At 47.4% G+C, this 22358-nt stretch overlaps 1 protein-coding gene across 7 annotated transcripts in view; it reads right to left on the bottom strand.

The window, feature by feature from the left end:
- Positions 1-22358, bottom strand: part of EPHX2 (epoxide hydrolase 2) — a 53656-nt gene that overhangs the window by 14236 nt on the left and 17062 nt on the right. For 2 of the 7 annotated variants that reach the window (XM_024250561.3, XM_009243647.4), the window contains 7 exons: positions 18549-18623; positions 14654-14749; positions 14068-14146; positions 12411-12445; positions 9699-9725; positions 8095-8180; positions 5142-5253 (listed from right to left, as the gene is read on the bottom strand). In XM_024250561.3, the coding sequence (XP_024106329.2) occupies positions 5142-5253; positions 8095-8180; positions 9699-9725; positions 12411-12445; positions 14068-14146; positions 14654-14749; positions 18549-18623 (510 nt within the window). 7 annotated transcript variants of the gene reach the window in all.

Below are 22358 nucleotides of genomic sequence, written 5' to 3'. Positions count from 1 at the left end.
CCCTCAACAGAGGATTACATAATCCATAGTCTACCTGTTACAAAACCCCATGCAGCCATTAAAAAGAATGAGATACATCTATATGTACTGACAAAAAAATCTGTGCAATATGTATTAAATGAAAAAGCAGCATGATTCCATTTATATGAAAAATTATATATGTGTGTGCTCATAGACATATTTGCTTAAAAATATTCAAAAATAGTTTTAAAATATTTCAAAAAATGTCTGGGAAATACCAGACTATTCGTAGTAGCTACTAGTAGCTTGTCAGTGGGCAAAGGGGGATTCAGCTTTTTACTTTACACAACTCAGGACTTTTTTTAATAGCAAGCATGAATTACTTCATAATTTCAAAACAAAAACAAAACCTAAAAAATAAACTCTGTAACTAATCACCAGCTGTCCCCATGGCCTGAAAGAGCTACTGTGTTCTAGAGATTAAGAAAGATTCAACATTTAGGCTGGCATGGCGGCTCTCACACCTATAATCCCAGCAGTTTGGGAGGCTGAGGTGGGAGCATCACTTGATGCCAGGACTTGGAGACCAGCCTGGGCAACACAGCAGAAAAAAAAAAAAAAAAAGAGAGAGAGAGAGAGAGACTCAATGTTTTGAGGAGAAAGAAAATCATTTGTGGATGATTTTCAGGCAGGTAAAACTTTCTGCCTATAATTTTTCTTTTCCTACATTTTCTCTCTGATCCTTAGTTTCTCATCTGGTTAAACACTTAAGCAAAAGGGCTTTTTTTTTTCTTTTTTTGCTCAGTAGTGCGATGTCAGCTCACTGCAACCTCCATCTCCCAGGTTCAAGAGATTCTCCTGCTTCAGCCTCCCGAGCAGCTGGGATTACAGGTATGCACCACCACACCCAGCTATCTTTTGTATTTTTAGTAGAGACGAGGTTTCACCATGTTGGCCAGGCTGGTCTCGAATCCCTGACCTCAGGTGATCCGCCTGTCTGCTGAGATTATAGATGTGAGTCACCACACCCAGCCCAAAAGAGCATTTTTTTGCCTGAAATCTGCCTCTAGCTTGCTATATGTTTCCAGACACATACACAGGTGCCTACCACCCAGTCTTCCTCAAAGAAATAAAAATACACACGCGCAGTTTAAGGACAAGTAAAGAGGACCAGTGTCGTGAGGTGGGAGAGGGCAGGGTTCACAGGATATCCTAGGTACGTTCTGGTATGGGGGGCATAACAGGGTGTGAGTATCCCCCAGGCCAAGTGAGGACTATGGGAATCTTCAGAATTAAAACATGGAACAGCTCAGCTGAAATGACCCATCCGATTCCACTGGCCTTCGCTGCCAGAGCTGCCTAGTCTTCATGCTTTCTCACTATACACATGGAAAGCTGTCACCTCTTCTCTGAGAAGGAAAGAAAAGCAAGCCATTTGTTTCCAGCAGACTTGGCAGATTCCCAGGCTAAGATTCAGCACGTTGCCTAAGGGTTCAAAGAGCTATATTGGAGCTGACTCTAAACTTGGAGTTAATCTAAGCCTCACCCTGCAGTGCTCAGCAGAGATGAGCCAGAAGTGGGAGAGATGGGGCTGGGTGCAGTGGCTCACCCAGCATTTTGGGAAGCCGAGGAGGGTGGATCACCTGAGGTCAGGAGTTCAAGACCAGCCTGGCCAACATGGTATTAAAAATGCAAAAATTAGCCAGGCATGGTGATGGTTGCCTGTAATCCCAGCTACTTGGGAGGCTAAGGCAGGAGAATCGCTTGAACCTGGGAGTTGGAGGTTGCAGTGAGCCGAGATCGTGCCACTGCACTCCAGCCTGGGCGATACAGTGAGACTCTGTCTCAAATAATATAATTAAAAAAAAAGTGGGGGAGACGGGTGCACCCACGGCACAGAAGGAGTCTTCCTTAGGCTGCATGAGTCTGGAACAGCCTCAGTGCTCCTAGGGAGAAGGAGAAGATGTCAGAAATACCTCCTCCTGGTCAGGGACGGAGCGGGTTAGGAGGTGGCAGGAAGGAGGAACTCCCAGCACCCACTATGCATCCAAGAGCTGTTCTCCATGTTATTGGCTTTATTTGCTGACCTGGAATCAGCTTAAGTTTGAAGCTATTACCTGTTTGAAAACCACCCAAAACCAACCTTTTGCAGATGAGGAAACTGAGGGCCAGAGATGGGAGGTGCCTTTGCCTATTCGTTCCTCAGAGAGTAGGTACCAGGCAGGCTGGCAGGAACCCCTGTGAGTGATTTCTCCTCCAGTCCCAGCTCTGTACCTATTGAGTGGTTCCAGTGGCTGGATGCAGCCCAACCTGGTTGCTGGGTATCTTTCAGTGGCCAGATCACTAATTTGAATATCTAACATTTCCCTGCCAAGGCGCTTTGTTCTTAAGAACAAAACCGTCCCCAAAACTCTCACTGCAGATTTTAAACCCAGCTGCTACAACAGAATAGAGGTACTGATTTTTCCACAATAACTGTTAACAACCTTTGAAACAAAAAACTGTGCCTTGACAAGGGCTGTAATTACTAAGCGTCTTTCTCCTAAGGTCACTTCTGCAATCAGGATTTTGAGCTTATCCCGATTTGTCCCTCCTCTCTCTGCTTGACTCCCCATAGCACACAGAACAAAGCCCAAGCTCCCCTCCAGCACAGCTTAGTTGGAGGCATGGGCTTTGGAGTCAAACAAGCCTAGGACGATATCCTGACCCAATCATGTACCTGGTCTTGGGCCAGTTGGGGTTAAGCCCTCTGAGCCTCTGTTTTAGCTGAGAAGATAGGAGAGGATTCTTCATGTTGCTGTGAAGATTAGAACCACGTGGCATATAAGGGCTCAAAAACAGCTGTAGCTGTAACCCATTGACAGATGACCGGATTAAGAGAATGTGGTCTATACACACCATGGAATAGTATTCAGCCTTAAAAAGGAAGGCAGTTCTGGCCCCTGCTACAACATGGGTGAACCCTGAAGGCATGACGCTAAGTGAAAGAAACTAGTCACAAAAGGACAAATACTGCATGCTTCCACTTATATGAGGTTCCTAGAGGAGTCAAAATCATACAGACAGAAAGTAGAATGGTGGCTGCCAGGGCTGGGAGGAGGGGAGATGAGGAGTTAGTGTTTAATGGGTGAAGGGCTTCAGTTGGGAAGATGAAAAAGTTCTGGAGGTGGATGTGGTGATGGCTGCACAACAATGTACATGTGGTTAATGCCACAGAGCTGCACACTTACAAATAGGTAACGTGGTCAATTTTACATTACATGTATTTTACCACAATTAAAAATATTTTAGGCCATGTGCAGTAGCTCACACCTGTAATCCCAGCACTTTGGGCGGCCGAGGCATGTGGATCACTTGAGCCCAAGAGTCTGAAACCAGCCTTGTTAACATGGTGAAACCCCGTCTCTATATATTCAAGCCTGTAATCCCAGCACTTTGGGAGGCCGAGGCGGGCAGATCATGAGGTCACGAGTTCGAGACCAGTCTGGCCAATATGGTGAAACCCCATCTCTACTAAAAATACAAACAAACAAAAAAACCAAAACACTAGCCAGGAGTGGTGGCATGCACCTTAGACCCAGCTACTCAGGAGGCTGAGGCAGGAGAATTGCTTGAACCTAGGAGGCGGAGGTTGCAGTGAGCCGAGATTGCGCCACTGTACTCCAGCCTGGGCAACAGAGGGAGACTCCACCTCAAATAAAATAAAATAAAAATAAAAAATACACACACAAGAAGTGAGCCAGGTGTGGGGGCATGCACCTGTAGTCTCAGCTACTCAGGAGGCTGATATGGGAGGATCATCTGGGCCTGGAGAGGTCGAGGCTGCAGTGAGCTATGATCACACCACTGCACTCCAGTCTGAGTGACAGGGTGAGATCCTGTCTCAAAAAAAAAATTTTTTTAATGGGCTAAATACCATATGAGGACACAAGGAGAAGAGGACTACCCACAAGCCAAGGAGAGAGGCCTCAAGAGAAACCAACGCTACAAATACTCTGATCTTGAACTTCCTGCTTCTAAAACTGTAAGACTGTGAATTTCTGTTGTTGAAGCTGCCCAGTCTGTTGAACTATCTAGCCTTTGTTATGGCAGCCCCAGCAAAGTCATATGCCCTCTACACCACACACCATACCCATAGTCTCACCATCGAGACTATTTCACACTAATGAAGGACATTGTGCTGTCATTCAGGCCAAAGGAAGCTCATGGATTCCCACACACCAGGCTGTGGCACAGCAGCGCCCAGGCCTCCCTGTAGGATGTGGGATGCAACATGTTGAGGTCTCTTCAAAATGCCGCTGGGAGCTTTTGGTGAATGAGTCCAGTTATTGCCTGAATCGCAAAGCTCCTTTCACACAGATGCTGTCTCATCAATGAAAATAATTGTTGGAGAAGAGTTACTCGTTGAATGGAAACTGAGATGGTTGTGGTCTTGCTGGAAATGGTCCCTCCTAAGAGGAGTAGAGGTGGAGGCTGAGAGAGGAACGTGGGAGACGCTCTCACGTTCCTGATTAATTAATTCCTTCCATTCCTCTCTCTCTGGAGTGTGCAGGAAACATCTTTTATTCTCTCTGGATAATTCCCGCAAGTGGATGCATAGCAGATGCCTCCCACAGAAGAGGGCAGCTGCAGGCGGGGCACCAGGCCAGGTGACGTTGACTCCTGATGCTGCTCTCAGTGAATTCCAGTTAACAGTGGCAGGGATGCCCCAATATACATATCAGACACATCTGGGGGCATCTTTGAAAGGCATCTTCGTGGCACGTGTACTGATACCTAGAAACTTCTCAGATTCTTCAGAGCACACGTGGGGCCTGTTGCAGGACTCTTAGACCCTGGTGCCATAATCACCAGCCTTTCAGCCAGAGAACCAGGAGGGGCAGCTCTACCTGAGCACTGAGCCCCCAAACTCTGCAATTGCAGAGACACCAGAGAAGCCATCCCCCCAGGGTACAACATCCCCCGGCCCTTCACCACCCAATCACACACGGAAATGTGCCATTGCCTGGGAAGGACCAGCTGGGCACAGCAGCTGGTTTCACCTGAGCCCATTTGTAAAATCGTTTCTGAGTAATGCCACATAAAATTAAAGGGGACAGTGATAAAGCAAACAAGAAGGAGACAGGAAGGGGAAAGGCAAACACTAATGCTCCCATTGTTGCCCTTGGTGCCACACTTACTGGTTCTTGGAAGTAGAGCTGGTAATCAAATACTGGGTTGGCTTTGATACTCTCCAAAGGGGACACGTTGGGATTTGCCGGTATGAAGGGAGTATTCAAACTGGCCACCGCCCTACAGAAATGAGAGGCAGCAAGACATAGCCCCTGTAAGAAGACAGTCTTACAAGAGCCAGAAAGGACTTTGCAGTTCAAAACTGAAGCTCAGAGTGGGAACATTCTATGCACAAGGTCATACACTAGCAGTGTATGGGAGAATGGGATCAGAACTCAGGATTTTCGATTCCTAGTCCAGTGGTTTTTTTCCCACTAAACTGCAGTATTTCTCACCAACTTGCCTTAGACACATAGGCACATGCGCGCACACACACACACACACACACACACACACACACACTACACATACTGTAGCAACCCTGGATAGAATATGGAGACACGAATCTCTCTCTAGTTTTAAAATATACATTCATTTTTTCCCCTCCCTTTATTCACTCATTGTGTCTCCTCTGGATTGAGCATAATTCTATGGTATATACTAGAGGAGAGAAAAGGTAAAATGAATAAAATATCGTTTCTAGCCTCAAGGAGCTCATTATAATTTAATAAGGAAAAATAGAAAAACACACAGTGGCCTTATGAGATGACTATGATATGAGCCATAGAATAGCACAAAATAGCATAGGAGTTGGAAGGAGATGAGGAATTCCTGAACTGGGCATCATGGAGGACCCTGTGGAAAAGGGAGCATTTGAACTTGGCTTTTCAGAATGGGGAGAGCTGGGGAGGGGAACAAGGCCTGGGAGGGGAACAACATAAGGTAGCCTGAGCAAATTCTAGAAGGCGGCAAAGCTTGCAGCTGTATTCAATGAAGCACACAGTCTGCATGGCTAGAAGCCAAGCATGGAACGGAATATGTTGGAAAATAACAACAGAAAGGCAGTGGGGAGCCTAGACATGAAGGGACCTGAGTCTGAATTTGATGCTGTAAAAACCAAGAAAACCATGAGGGCTTCTCAGAAGGGAGGGTGGATCCGAGTTGCAGTCAGGATGATTAATCCATCCCTGAGAGACCACATGGACACAGAGGGAGAGGTCAGGAAGATTAATCAAGCACTGAGAGACCATATGGACGCAGACAGAGAGGCCAGAAGCCGGGAATCCAGCCAGTAGACCACTGACTTATCACCTGAAGAGGGAACAGGATGCTAGCAAAAGGAATAGAAAAGACGGACAGGTGTAGTGGCTCATGCCTGTAATCCCAGCACTTTGGGAGGCTGAGGGGGGTGGATCACTTGAGGCCAGGAGTTCTAGACCAGCCTGGCCAACGTGGTGAAGCCTCATCTCTACCAAAAATACAAAATTTAGCTGGGCATGTTGGTGCATGCCTGTGGTCCCAGCTACTCAGGAGGCTGAGGCAGGAGAATCACTTGAACCCAGGAGGCAGAGGTTGCAGTAGGCCAAGGTTGCACCACTACACTCCAGCCTGGACAACGGAGTGAGACTCTGTCTCAAAAAAAAAAAAAAAAAAAAAAAAGGAATAAAAAAGGGGATGAATTTGAGGGGCAAACATAGCTTGTTGTTATCTTTCCTTTTGTTGACTTTAACCAGTATGTCGTGCAGTCTGCAGGGTAACTTTTTGGTGAACCCAATTCTTAAGAATCAAGCTCTTATTTCCACTTTGAATGAGAGAGGGGACAGAGAAAGAGAGAGGGAGAAGCTAGAATATGCTATGTACCCACAAGAAATTTTTTTAAAAAATTTAAAAAAGCTAGAGAGATGAACACAACAATAGCATGAAAACTTTAACAATATTTTAGGAACATTTGATTCTTTTTATTCTTTGATATCCTATCATTTGAGCCAGGAGTGAAGCAGAACAAAGTTTCCTGGTAGTTCCAATCTCATAAACTTAGCCAAATACAAAATAACTGGGTTAGTTAGGGAAATTCAGATGGTGGCTTAGGATGATGTTTCTTTAACTTGCTAAGACCAGAGGCTGAAATGGGAAGTCAGACAGGTTTAGCCGCAGCTCACCAGCTCAAACAGCCAAAGAGACTACAGAGTCTCTGGGCCCAAAACCTGCCATCTGATAGCTCTCACTCAAGCCATGAAATGCTGGTCTAAGAATGGTTATGAATGAAATGGTGGGGACCATGACATGCTGGGCTCACTGGACATTTGCACAGCATTTTCTGGTTGTGGAGTCAGGCAGGAGTTACCATTACCACTTTGTGGTTGAGAAAGCCAAAGCCTAAGAAGCAAAGTGATGTGTCACACAGCTGATCAGGGCAGACTGAAGGCCATACTTTCTGATTCTCAGTCCAGGACTGAAGACACACCTGTTGCCTTCCCTGCACCCCTCAAGCTCAGCCAGGATCCTCCTGTATTCCCACTGGCCACTCGGGCCCTGAATTATTTGTCCCATTGCCTGTAAGTGGAACAGGTGCCGCTTCCTAACACATTAGCTCATTAGGCCTTTTTTTTTTTTTTTTTTGGAAACGTAGTTTCACTCTTGTCACCCAGGCTGGAGGGCAATGGCACGATCTTGGCTCACTGCAACCTCCACCTCCCGGGTTCAAGCAATTCTCCTGCCTCAGCCTCCAGAGTAGCTGGGAATATAGGCGCAAGCCACCATGCCTGGCTAGTTTTTGTATTTTTAGTAGAGATGAGGTTTCACCATGTTGGCCAGGCTGGTCTCGAACTCCTGACCTCAGGTGATCCACCTGCCTTGGCCTCCCAAAAATGCTGGGATTACAGGCATGAGCCACCACGCCCAGCTAGGCCCTCTTTTTAATGTGTCACCAGACACTAAAGAGTGAAGACATCACCTTCCCAGATTACCTACTTGTTTTTGAGATTTTTGAGAAGTTTTCTGGGCTTAAAGATCTGAGGAACAATTCTCACAGGAGTTCAAGTCCAGCCTCCTCCAAATCTTTATTGCCCGAGGCCCAATTACCTCACTCTCTCGGGGTAGAAGAGAGCCATGTACCACACCAGCATGCCACCCCAGTCATGGCCAATGAACACTGCTTGAGAGAGGCCCTAGAGAAGGAAAAAGAAGGGAGCCGAATGTGGGGAGGCTTCTGGAAGGGGGTGCTGAGAGGTTCAGCCCTCAGCCAGCCCCTCGACACCAGGGCCTCCTCCCCCGACCCACAGCAGCTCTCCAAAAGCCCACCCTTCAAGCCTCTCCTCTCTCCACCAGCCACAGACCCTTAACACAAATAGCCAGCCTTTTACATCTGCTTAGGAGACCGAGGCCACAGGCCATGGGTTCCTTCTCCCTCTCTACCTTCTCTCAAATCAAATTTTCTTTCATTCTTTTCTCCTTTTTCCTCCCTTCTATCTTAAAAAGAAGTATAACTTACCTCTTCGTGTTCCATGTGCGTCTTTTATCAAATGATTATGCTTCCACCCCCCACAACCCCACTTTTTTGGAAGCTCTCCTCCCTTAAACAACCATTAAAAGTCCCAAAGCATCTTTAATCTCTCTCTTTCTGCTGCCGGTACTGACAATGATAACGTCAACTCCCCTTTATGGAACAGCTATAGCCACGTGTCGCTTAACAAGGGGGACACGTTCTCAGAAATGTGTCAGGTGGTTTCGTCATACAAACATCACAGAGCGAAACCTAGATGGCAGAGCCTATCCACACCTCCCTCCACACTGACATCACTGGCAGCAACCTCAGAGTCACTCTCTCAACAATAAGGGACACGCTTCTAGACAGAAGGCTGTACAGAGTCAGGACTGGGTGGCCACTCTGGGCCATGCCCTGTTCCCTGTCCCCATCACACACAAAAGTTCCAAACCTAATCCCAGGAAACTGAGAATCTGCAGAGGGCAGGGACCATGATATTCTCACGGTTTCTTCCCTGCCGTGTCAGGCACAGCGCCCTGCTGGTGAACCAGAGGTCGGCGTCCTAGATCCTCTCTGACTCCCACATCCAATTAAGAGGCCCTAAGTCCCACAGCTCCATAGTCCTTCTCTGTCCTCCACTGCTGCTGTTCTGCCTGGGCCTGACCCCTCCATCCATTCTGCCCCTCTGACCTCACTTGGGGGAAGGGGAGGCTGTTATACCATGCAGTCTTGGGAATGGGAAGTGTACTCTGCAAAAGCGCATTCTCAGCTCACCACTGCTGATTTGCTTTCATTTGGTATCACTGAGTGTGACATTCACGACAATGTCAAATGCAAGCAGTAGGTTTTAGGAGTGTCAGAAGGGATGAAAGTTTAAAGAGCTGAGAAATATTAGCCTATGGGGTATTTTCCAAACTTCTCTATCTGATACTCAAGGCTGTCCTCCCTGGTCCCATTCCCTGGAACCTGCCCTTCATTAAAAGACAAATAAACGAGCTCATCTCCATCCTGTTCTCCAAGCAATCCTTGCTCTTTGCCATTTGTTTTTGTGATTTTCCCTGCCCATGCCCACTCTGCCCTAAACTGCCCCCAAATGTGCCCTCCCTGCCCGTGCACCTCTGCTCGAGGCTGACGCCTTTTCTTTAATTACCCAGGCCCCAAAGGAGTTCTCCAAAGATGTCAGTTCAAAATAATGACTTACCAATTTATCCAGGAAGGTTACCATCTCCTAAGAAAGACACACACAGGCAAAATCAGCAACTGCACCCACCTGCCTCAGCCTTTATGATGGGCTGAACTGCGTCCTCCCCAAAACTGCTGTGTTGAAGTCCTAACCCCCAGGGCCTCAGAATGGGACTGTTTGTGAAGATACAGCCTTTAAGGAGGTGACTAAGGTAAAATGAGGCCATATGGGTGGGCCCTAATCCAACGGGTCTGGGAGTCCTGATAAGAAGAGGAGATTAGGCCGGGCACAGTGGCTCAAGGCTGTAATCTCAGCACTTTGGGAGGCCAAGGCGGACAGAACATGAGGTCAAGAGATCAAGATCATCCTGGCCAACATGGTGAAACCCCATCTCTACTAAAAATATAAAAATTAGCTGGGTGTGGTGGCACACGCCTATAGTCCCAGCTACTCGGGAGACTGAGGCAGGAGAATCGCTTGAACCCGGCAGGCAGAGATGGTAGTGAGCCAAGATCATGCCACTGCACTCCAGCCTGGTAACAGAGTGAAACTCCATCTCAAAAAAAACCCAAAACAAAACAAAACAAAAATTAGCTGGGCGTGGTGGCGGGCACCTGTAATCCCAGCGACTCAGGAGGCTGAGGCAGGAGACTCGCTTGAACCCAGGAGGCAGAGGTTGCAGTGAGCTGAGATCGCACCACTGAACTCTAGCCTGGGCAACAGAGAAAGACTCCATCTCAAAAAAATAAAAAAAATAAAAATAAAGAAGAAGAGATTAGGCTGGGTGCAATGGCTCGCACCTGTAATCCTAGCACTTTGGGAGGCCGAGGCAAGAGGATCCCTTGAGCCCAGAAGTTGAAGACCAACCTGGGCAACGTAAGGAGAACCTGTTGCTTATTCAAAAAAAAAAAAAAAAAAAAAAGAGAGAGAGAGAAGAGGAGGAGATTATGACACAGACATGCACAGAGGGACGAGCACATGAGGACATAGGAAGAAGGCGGCATCTACAAGCCCAGGAGAGGCCTCAGAGAACCAACTGTGCTGACACCTTGATCTTAGACATCCAGCCTCCAAAACTATGAGAAAACAAATGTCTATTGTTGAAGTGCCTAGTCTGTGGTGCTTTGTTACGGTAGCCAGGCTGAGCAGTGCAGCCATCCATCATTCATCAGTCTTCACGACATCACTCTCCCCTTCCCAGCATCATCTCAGGAACCAAGCTGATTCCAAACACGCACAGTGAATTATTCAGTGTACGCCAATACATATCCTTAATATCCCATCACCATTGTAGGACAGCAAGCCTGGGCTCTTCCCTGGAGGGGGATGGAAGACACCTGTCCTGTAGAGCTTGCCCTCGTGCTGCTGCAGGGGAGAAGTGAGAGGCTCGTCCACCCTGGGGACGACACATTCCTGCCCCCACCACCCACTGTCCCGACACAGAAACTGGCTTCTTTTGCTAAGCATCATCTTTTGAGGGTTCATTCCTGCTGAAGCTTGTACCAGCATGTCATTCCTCTGTATAGCTGAACAGTGTCCCACTGCAGGGATGGGCCACATTTTATTTATCCATCAGCTGATGGACATGTGGGTTGTCTCCATTTTTGGCTGTTAGGAATAATGCTGCTGTGAACATTTGCATTTGGGTATTTTTGTGGACATATGTCATCGATTTTCTTGGGTAAATATCTAGCTGTGGATGTACTCATGATTTTTCAAAGGTGGAACAGGAGGATGGGAGCACCATCTTGTTTGTTTTTGGTAAAAGGACTTTCTTCAAGAGAGCAGTTTTCCTAAGAGACCCAATGTCCCTGTCTCAATAATGGATTTTGATGGAAATAAGCAAGGTCCAGGTTAGAGGACAACAGCACGATAGGGGCTCCTGGGGTCACTGGTGAGACCTTGGTAGGACTTTGGGGGAGACACTTGGGATCAGGAGCAGCAGAGTGCAAGAGGCAAAGACTGGAAAACTGAGGAAGGAGAAGCAGCCCTGCCTGGAAATGGAACTTTTACCCATGATTGCTTCTGAGATGCCAAAGCCAGTGCATGAAGCTGGGGGGCACACATGAGGGGGAGGAGCCCCCACAGGGCTGTGACTCAGAGATGGAGGCTTTTGTAATCCTAGTGTCACCAGCAGCATTACTAGTTCCCCAGCCAACCTGGGGGCTGTTTCTTCCCCTGGGCTCCCCCAGCTTTTGCTTTTGCTCCTGAGCTGTGTGGAGGTTTGGGACCCAGTCTCTCCTCACCTTGGCCTCGGCCTCCCCTGCCAGCACTGAAGTGAGGGGCCCCTCTCTAGGATGGTGCTTACACCTGTCTCAGAGCAGGAACTCCATGCTGGTCACAGTCTGCACAGGTCTGGCCTAGGTCTGGCCAACAATGTCTTTACCAGAATAAAGTGACTTTTTTCAATGCTTTAGATGGTGAGGCAATCGAATGCAGTACTGCAGGCTTCCAACCTGGCTCTACCGGCTGCTGACCTCAGGCAATTACCTTTAACTTCCCATGACTCAGTTTTCTCTTCTGTCAGTTGCTTGGAGGAAGACCTGACACACAGTCAATGCTGCATACATGTTGGCTATCATTTGGAAATACTGTTCAACTTTCAGTAGGAATTTATACCCAGAGGCTGTGAAATGATGCTTCCCTAAAATTTGAATGGATACCCCAGCTTCGGGTTTACAGCAACAAAAATCGCAGGGTGGGGAAAATGTAACCCAAGATTCTTCTTACCTTACATAACACTTCCATGCAATATTCTTCTATTTCTGCAATTAAAAATAAAAGAAACATATTTAATTCACGTTACTTAAAATATATCAACACATCAAAAGGGTCCTTTTGCAAAGAAAACCAAAAACCAAACAACAACAAAAACCCACAAAAACTTATTAAATCCTTAGACTGAGGTAGACTCAAGTGTTCGCTTTTGCTTTTGTTGCCTGTGCTTTTGATGTCATATCCATCTGTGAAATCATTGCCAAGACCAATGTCAAGCTTTCCCCCTGTGTTTTCTTCTAGAAGCTGTACAGTTTCAGGTCATACATCTAAGCCTTTCATCCATTTTGAGTTGATTTTTGTGTGTGGTGTAAGATAAAGGTCCAATTTCATTCTTTTTCATGTTTCCCCACCACCATTTGTTTGAAGAGAGTGTCCTTTCTCCACTGTGTATTCTTGGTGCCCTTGTCAAAGATCAGTTGACCACATACATGTGGATCGACTGCTGGGCTTTCTATTCTGTTCCACTGAAGTATGTCTGTCTTTATGTTTGTATCACACTGTTTGTATCATACTATAGACTTATAATATAGTTTGAAATCAGGAAGTGTGCTTCAAATGCCTCCAGCTTTGTTATTCTTTCTGAAGGTTGCTTTGACTATTTGCAGTCTTTTGTGGGTCCATAAGAACTGTAGACTTGCTGTCTCTATTTTTGTAAAAAATGCCATTGAGATTTTGACAGGGATTGCATTGCACCTATAGATTACTTTGGGTCATATGAGTACCCAAATAAATGGGTAGTATGATTTAAAAAATAATAGCAATTTTAACAATAACAATATTGTAACAATAGCAATTCCAGAAAGCAAGAAAAAGAACAACAAAATAGAGCAAATGCAATAAAAAATTATCAAAGAAATAATTCATGAAAAGTTACAAGAACTGAAAGATAAATGTACCCAGCAAAGTGGGTCTCTACTAAAAATACAAAAATTAGCCGGGTGTAGTGGCACACATGTGTAATCCCAGCTACTAGGGAGGCTGAGGCAGGAGAATCACTTGAACCTGGGAGGCAGAGGTTGCAGTGAGCTAAGATCACACCGTTGCACTCCAGCCTGGGTGACAGAGTGAGACTCCATCTCAAAAAAAAAGAGGAAGGAAATTGTGGTGCCATCTATAACATGAAGGAAACTTCAGGACATTATGCTAAGTGAAAGAAGCCAGACATAAAAGCACAAATACTGTATGATTCCACTTATATGAGGTCTTTAGAGGAGTTAGATTCATAGAGACAGAAAGTAGAATGGGAGTTGCCAGGGGATGGGGAGAGGAAGAACTGAGGACTGAATACAGCCTTTCAGTTTTGCAAGATGAAGAATGTTCTGGAGATGGATGGTACATTCTATGTCCGCCATCCCCCATGATCAGTGGGAGATCCCTTGGAGCATGAGCCTTTGGGGCTGCTGTATTCATTCAGAGTGTGGGGGGCAGAGGCATCTGAGGCCCAAAGTGCAGAGACACAGGGCACTGTAGGAGAGGAAAGAAGTGGAGTCAGACTCTCTTAAGGGGAAGGCTACTCTGATCTGGGACCAGGGAAAGCACCGAGGCGTGGAGCGCTCAGGCAGGTAGAAGGCAAGACCAGCACAAGATAGCTGCAAGACAGCACACCCACCGGGAGGAGCAGACGACTCTCCATAGCCTTTCATGTCCATAGCTAGGACCCGGTAACCCGCCTGGGCCAGAGCAGGGATCTAGAAAACAAACAGGCACACTCCAGCATGGTCCCATCAGTCCTAGGTGGATACTCCCTCTTTGCTTCCCTCCATCCCCTTCTTCCTGTAAATGGCTCAAACCAACAGCCACAGAGCACTACCCAGGATCTTTGCCATGGGGCTGAAATGAGCCCATTTATACAGGGCTGCTGTGGACGGTGGTGGGGCACGGCAGAAATGCCACATCTAAGACAGCATCTTCCCTGGCAAAGCTCTTGCAGCTTTCTATACTTATTACAGAGACTTCCCAGCAGGAGGCATGGAGTGTCTTAAAGAAGTCTGCCCTTTTCTAATCTGCAAAAGTGCCTCGTGGCCTAGCATAGCCCTGAGGTCTGGAGTCACCCTCCTGCCCCAACCTGGTCACACTTTGGAGACAATGCTCCACTGTCAGGTTTCAGCTTCCTCACAACAGTCCATGTCGGGCCACACCATCTAGACTCTCCCGATCTCACCCTGACTGGCTGCATCTTCCCCAGCTTTCCTCACCTGGTACCTCCAAGAATACCAGCTCTCGGGAAATCCATGGCAGAGGCACACAGCAGGGCCAGAGCCCAGCTCCACAAAATGCAGACGGACCCCGGGCTGTGGAAGGGAAAGAGAAGCGGGCAGCGACCAAGCACCAGGCCCAGTGGACCCAGGCCGCACAGCATCTGCAGAATGCCAGGGCCATTTCAGTCCGTTGCTGGATCGTGCATGACCCAGATTTCTCAGTGAAAGACCCCAATGTTACATGAAAATGACTGAGAAGAGGCCCTGGCCAACCTACTCAATAAAAACAGGTGGCTGTCACCATAACCTGAGAATTCTGCAAAGATTATGATGTTGGAAAACAAAATAAAACAAAACAACCCACTTCTCCTTCCTCTCTACAAGGCCCCCATACTCTCACAGTTTCTGGTGCTGTTGTGATGTGTTTTCAGTATATTAAACAGGGGGCTGATACTGTGCAGAGCATAATATTCATGGTCACGTGCAGAATACTGTTGCAAGACTTTTCCTTAGTTCAGCTAAAGACAGGGTCCTTGTTCCCAAGGTCATGAAAATATAGGCTCGCAGTTTGAAGCGTGAGTAAAGAGCAGGGTTTTATTAGGTGAAAAGGAAAAAAACGGGGAACGGGGACTCTCTGCAAGGCCAGAGTTCCCTGCCAGAGCACTTCCCGCCTCACTGTTGGAATCCCAGTTTCCACACAGGAAGAGGAGGGGCCAGGGTCCTCCCTGCTGCAAAGGGCAAGAACTTCCTGAGGCTCCACCCCAGTGCACAGGCTGTTTGGAGTTTCTCTGGGGACCCCTCCCACCTGGCTGTCTCAATACTATGAGTGTTTCATTAAGAGCTGCTTACTTCTTAAATATGAAATCTGTTCAAGCTTTGCCACACCCATAGTCTTTTTGGGGGCTATGGGTGTGGCAGAGACTGTGAGGGCTTGACAAAGTCTGTGTTCCCATCTTCTTCCAGACAGATGGTAGCATCTCGCAGAGCACCTCCCCCTCCTACAGTCGGTGTGGCCGCACAAGTGAGCTCCAGCCAGTGTCTCCCAAGCAGAGGAAAGGTGCTACATCCAGGGCTCACAGGAACCTCCTGTGCGTGGCCTCCCTCCCTTTGCCTATGTCTGCCTGAATGACACGGGCCTTAAGGAAGGTGGAGGCAGCAGAGAGAAGGAGCCTGGTTGCTTGAATGGCTGTGTGGACAGAGCCCACAACACTGCACTGTGCTGTAGGCAAGAAATACACTTGGTGTGAAGCCACTGAAAGGGACAGGGTGTTTGTTACAGCCACTAACCAGCCTTGACTATTATGGTGGGGTCCAGCCAAATGAACCAAATAATCAAAGTGCCCTGTTCTTACCCCAATTACATATCTCCACTATCCTAAAGGAAATGCAGGAGAACAATCAGAGTCACATTATAGAAATTCACACGGAACAATTCCACTTGGCTGTATCTTAGATGACTCCAAGCTGTGCCCCACACTGGAAGTTTCTTTTTTGGACAGTGCGGGGGACATGGTCTCACTTTGTTGCCCAGGCTGGAGGGCAGGGGTATGATCATAGCTCACTGCAGCCTCAAACTCCTGGGATCTAGTGATCCTCCCACCTCAGTCTCCCAAGTAGCTGGGACCACAGATGCGCATCACCACCCCAGCTAATTTTAGAGATGGGGGTCTCACTATGTTGCCCAGGCTGGTCTCAAACTCCTGGCATTAAGTGATCCTCCTGCCTTGGCCTCCCAAAGTGCTGAGATTACAGGCATGAGCCACCACACCTGGCCCCACACGAAGTTTCATTCATAACTCCCAATAAGCTATGTTGCTCAAGAAAACATTAGGTGGGCATCTGGCAGACCCTCTTACGGACTACAGTGTTTATCAGAGTTTGTTCCATAGTCTTTCCTTCAGCACTTGGCAAAAGTTGACATTAAATTTGATCTACCTTACACTGAGAAATGTTTCACACTTATGTCTGATCAAATGATTCTAGTTCGCCTGTGTTCTAGCACAGATCCCAACTAAACAGCTCACTCTTGAGCTTTATCATCCCATTATGAAGCTGTGGATACTGAGGCTCACAGCTTCATATTGACTCAGCTGAGTAGCCCAGCAAACACATGTCCTTTCCCATCTCATTTTTTTTCTGTGTTAAGAAAAATGTCCATAAAGCCAGAACACAAAAAGATCTATTATCAACCCAGTTTAGGATTCAGTGGCAATCAATACAACAGCCCCCTGAGAGCCTGGCGCAGCTGGGACTCTCCAGAAATTCACTGCCAGCTCTTAAATATGGGGTGGGGGAAAGACAAGGCGGGGTAAAGCGATTCTGATCACACTCCTTCAAGGTCAAATAAAGAATCTCTTGAAACTGGCTGGATATGCAAACCCTAAGGCAATTACGAGAATAACCCTGTCCATGGTTACAACCCAGCCCCCAGCCCTGGGTGAAAAGCCCCTCACTCCTCTTTACCACCAGAGAGATGAGACCTGAAGGCTCTGATTAAACACTCACCCCTTCAGGAGAACCCAGAGTTATAGAAGGGATGTCAGTGGTGCTGAGCAGTGCTGAGTAAGTCCCAGAAAAGCCTTTTCTTACTATGCAAACCCACTTGTGTGTGGATGCCCACTCTACATTTGTGGTGGCTGCCTCCACCCTGGCAGAACCCATTCTGAGCACAGATCCCATTCTGGGCAGGCACCTCATCCTTGCTGTAACCAAACCACCGAGGCTGTGAATGTAAAATCCCTGGGACCATGGAAGACCCTCCATTCATCTCAGAATTTCTCTCTGAAGGTTCTCCTCCAGGACAGCAAGGGTCCCCAAGGTCTCCAAGGTCAGCACAGCCATAGCCTCCAGCTCTCCTGTTTGTCAGCTGCCGTTTATGGAGCACGTGGCTGTTGGATACTATGCCCCATGGTCTGCATACAACACTTCATTTAATTCTCACAGAAACAGCATGGAGAGATATTATTGTCGTTTCATTATAAAGGTGTGGATACTGATGCTCACCGGGATAAGATGCTTGTCCAAGGCTGCAATCTCAGTTAAGTGGCAAAATCAAGATTCCAGCTGGGTTTATCTGCCTGCACAGTAGCTGTCTGGCCTTTTTTGCTGATGAGTGGACCCATTGCTTTAGATCCTTTCATATTTAAATGAGGCCAATGACAAATGAGGAAAGATCCCAAAGTGAATCCATGAGGACGTACTAAACCCCTGCTCTGTGTCAGCAAACCAAGTTAGATCTCTCAGCCAGGCCATGAGCCAGGGCCCTCTGTGTGTGGCCTTGGCTTTATGATAACCCTTTAAAACAAAAAGAACATTTTAATGACCCTTTCCCTCTCTTTGCCCTCAATGTGGGCTCCTTGAGGACAGGTCTGTCTTGATCATCACTGCACTCATTGTATCTGGCCTGTGCCTGACACAGAGGAAGCGCTCGATAAATGCCTGTTGAATGAAAACATGTTCTCCCCCAACACAGGCCAGCTGTGTGCATGCTTTAGCCCCCCAGGCTGCCCAAGCCCCCTAGCCTGCTGTTCTATGGGGGTTTGGCCACATCAGTCACACTGCTTTACAGAATCCGAGACAGGGTCTTTCATTGATTTCTGAGGAATGAGATTTGTGGGAAATACCATTTCCTTATAAATAGCGGATGTTCAACCACCCTCAATATTTAACAAATGTCACTGCTGGTCACTTTTTTTTTTTTTCCTTGAGACAGGGTCTCACTCCGTCGCCCAGGCTGGAGTACAGTGGTGTGATCACGGCTCACTGCAACCTCCACTTCCCAGGCTCAGGTTCAGGTGATCCTTGCAGCTCAGCCTCTTGGGTGTCTCTGTTGGTCGTTTTAGGTGACCTGGTGGGAGAGCACTCAGCTGACTGAGAGACAAAACTGACTCACCTTTACTGTCACGTACCCATGGCTCATGTCACTTGGATTGCAAGAGGTCGGCAGAGGGGCCGGGGTATTGAGAAGCTGTAAGCAGGAAAGGTACAGTGAGAGAGACAGCCACAGTCTCCTTCCGTGAGAGGCTCTCCTGAATACTGGTGCCAGGGGAGGCCTCGGAAATCACCTTTGCCATCCTGAGCCCTCCTGGCGGCTAACCAGCCCATCTCCCTCTCCTCCAGCACAGCCAGACTCCATTCTCCCTCCTGCCTTCCAGTTAGTTGAGTGGAGCCCCAAGACTGAGTTCTGGCCAATGGATGCAGATGGAAGAGTGCAGCCTCCTGCCTGGCACATTAAAACCTCCAAATGATTCTCTACATTCCTCAACTCCCCATCTTCCAGCTGGGTGTCCAGTGTGACCTCAAAAACCACAGGTAGAAGACAGTGCATCCTCCATTAACCTGAGTCCCTGAATGACTGCATGAGGTGAAGCCCCTGGCCACTGCCCACTGAACTCCATATAAGCAAGAAGCAAAAATCACTTGCTCTAAGCCAGAGAATTTGGACTTTAATTAATATTATTTGCTTCTGTGGCAGCTCCTCAGATGGTCGCCCAGGCTCATGTGGGACACCATGCAAAGTTCACACAGCAGTCACTCCAGCACAGCTCTGTCAAAAGGTCTCTCCTTCAAGTTGGCCAAAATCAAACTCTCTGGGCCTTTGTATTAGTTTGCTCTGGCTGCCATGACAAAATACCGGTTTATGTGGTTTCAAGAACAGATATGTATTTCCTCACAGTTCTGGAGGCTGGAAGTCCAAAGTCAAGGTGCTGGTGGGGCTGGTTTCTCTGGAGGCCTCTCTCCTTGGCTTGCAGATGGCCATCTTCTCCTAGTGTCTTCACATGGTCTTTCCCTTGTGTCCTCATGCCCCGGGTACCTCTCTGTGTGTGTCCTAATCTCTGCCTCTTCTCCCTTTTTTGGGGGTCTCTGCTCTGTCATCCAGGCTGACACGCAGTGATGTGATCACAGCTCACTGCAGCCTTGACCTCCTTGGCTCAAGGGATCCTCCCACCTCAAGCCTCCTAAGTAGCTGGGACTATAGGTGTGCACCACCAGGGCCAGCTATTTTTTTTTTTAAAGACAGGATCTTACTATGTTGCCCAGGCTGGCCTCGAACCCCTGGCCTCAAGTGATCCTCCCACCTTGGCCTCCCAAAGTGCTGGGACTACAGGAGTGAGCCACAGCTCTTGTCCTTAATCTCTCCTTCTTCTAAAGAGATCAGTCAGATGAGATTAGGGCTCAGCCTTGTGACCTGATTTTAACTTCATTACCTCCTTGAATGCCCTTTCTTCAGACCCAGTCACATCCTGAGGTATTAGAGGTTAGGACTTCACTGTATTAATTTTGGGGGACACAGTCTAGCCGCTAATAGCCTTCTACCAGCAGGTCCCAGGCCTGTTCTCAGGAGTCCGTGAGGGCTTAGATTAACCCATCTCAGTAAATAGGAAATTCCTGAACAAGGAGTCCTTATGGTGGCTTTTGTACCTTACTGGAATCAGTTTCCCTGAGGCAGAAATGACAAGGAGCCCGCTACTGAGGACATGTATGTGAATATAGCCTTATGCCTGAACTCTGCCACTGGACACGCTGTGAATCCTACTGCTGGATTGGTCACTTTTAGTCCTAAAGGTGTAACCCAACAAAAAATTCATTCTCCTCAGTGACTCAGTTTTGTGACCTCTAAAATGGGGACATAAGCTAAGAAATCTACCTCCTTTATAACTATGGAAGACTCTGCCTGGGTGTCTGCAGAGGGGGACACAGGAGGTGAGTCCTCCCATCTCTACGGCATCTGGAGAAGACAGGGGCAGGGAGGGACTCAATGTGATGGGGGAGGGCAGCCTGCTGTCTCCTGATGGCCATGAGCCCATGGTCCGGGGGGAGCCAAGGCCCGTGAGCAGGGCCGGTGCCCCTTAGGGTCCCTCCTGCCATGTGTCCTCAGTTTCCTAGGTCATACACCAGGGGATGCCCCTGCTTTTGGGAGTGGGAAAAGTGGGGGATTCCTACTTTAATAATCCTCTTATATGTTTGTGCAATTTACAAAGCCTGTTCATGACTGACGCCCACTGCTTTCCTCTGAGAAAGAGACGCAGGCTCCCCTGTTTAAGAAGGGGTGATTTTTCTGTGGGGATATAAAAGGGTATAGCTGCTGTGAAAAACAGCACAGCATTTCCTCAAACATTTAAAAATAGAATTTTGGCCAGGCATGGTGGCTCACGCCTGTAATCCTCGCACTTTAGGAGGCCGAGGCAGGTGGATCACTTAGACCAGCCTGACCAACATGGGGAAACCCTGTCTCTACTAAAAATACAAAAATTAACCAGGAATCACTCCATCCTGGGAGGTGGAGGTTGCAGTGAGCCAATATTGTGCCACTGCACTCCAGCCTGGCCAACAGAGTGAGACTCTGTCTGAAAAAAGAAATAATAATAAATAAAAGAAAAATAGAATTTCCATATGATCCAGCAATTCCAATTGTATGTATACACACAGAAGCATTGAAAACAGGATCTCAAAGAGATACATGCACACTCACGTTCATAGCAGCACTATTCCCAATAGCCAAAAGGCAAAAGCAACTCAGGCGTCCTTGGATAGCTGAGTGGATAAACCCAATGTGGTCTGTCCATACAGTGGAATAGTTAGTATTCTATCCTAAAAAGGAAGGAAATTCAGACCCATGCTGCAACATGGGTGAACCTTGGAGACATTACGCTAAGTGAAATAAGCCAGTTACAAAAAGACAAATATTGTGATTCCACTTACATTAGGTCCCTAGAGGAGTCCAATTCATAGAGAAAAAAGCAGGATGGGCCAGGGGCCAGGACACACAGTCTATGGCACGTTTGCTGTAGGTAGCAGCTGAAGGTGTTATATAAGACACAGCCCTAGCCAAAAAAAAAAAAAAAAAAAAGCAGAATGGGGGTTGCCAGGGACCAGGGCATGCCATTGAATGGAGAGTTGGTGTTTGATGGTGCAGAGTTTCATGTGAGGAAGATGAAAAAGTTCTGGAGGTGAATGGTGGTGACGACTGCACGACAATGTACATGTTCTTAATATCACTGAACTGTCCACATACACACACGCACGTGCGCGCGCGCACACACACACACAAAGATGGCAAATTTTATGTTACATGTATTTTTCCATAATGAAAAAAATACAAGGGGGATGATGTTCATTTTTCCTTCTATCTTCCTCTTCCTCCAACCCCTGAGACAAAGAGAAGTGAGACATGGTTTTTGCTTTCCCAGTTTCACAGGACAGGTATCTATGGCTCAGGTATGCTGAGGGGACAGACCTAGCCAGTGACACAGGCACATGGGTTCCCTGAGCCCAAGTCTGATGTGCTTTCTTCTCTGTTGCCTGGAACTTACAGGTTTGTAGAAGGACAAATGAACAAAGCTTGGGCAAGATGCTTTAAGGTTATGGAGTCATTGGGTGTACATTTTAATTTATTCATTAAAGACAAAAAAATCAGTCTTGTCATGGGCTGAACTGTATCACTCTCAAAATTCACATGTTAAAGTCTTAGTGCCCAATACTTTTTTGTTTGTTTGTTTGTTTGTTTTTGGAGACAGAGTCTTGCTCTTGTTGTCCAGGTTGGAGTGCAGTAGCACGATCTTGAATCATTGCAACCTCCACCTCCCGGGTTCAAGCTATTCTCGTGCCTCAGCCTCCTGAGTAGCTGGGATTACAGGTGCCTACCACCATGCTTGGCTAAGTTTTTATATTTTTAGTAGAGACGGGGTGTAGCCATGTTGGC

The sequence above is a fragment of the Pongo abelii genome, chromosome 7, assembly GCF_028885655.2.
Source record: "Pongo abelii isolate AG06213 chromosome 7, NHGRI_mPonAbe1-v2.0_pri, whole genome shotgun sequence".
In the NCBI taxonomy this organism is placed as follows: Eukaryota; Metazoa; Chordata; class Mammalia; order Primates; family Hominidae; genus Pongo; species Pongo abelii.
Note: the sequence above shows the minus strand (reverse complement) of the source record. Positions and strands in the feature narration are given on the sequence as shown.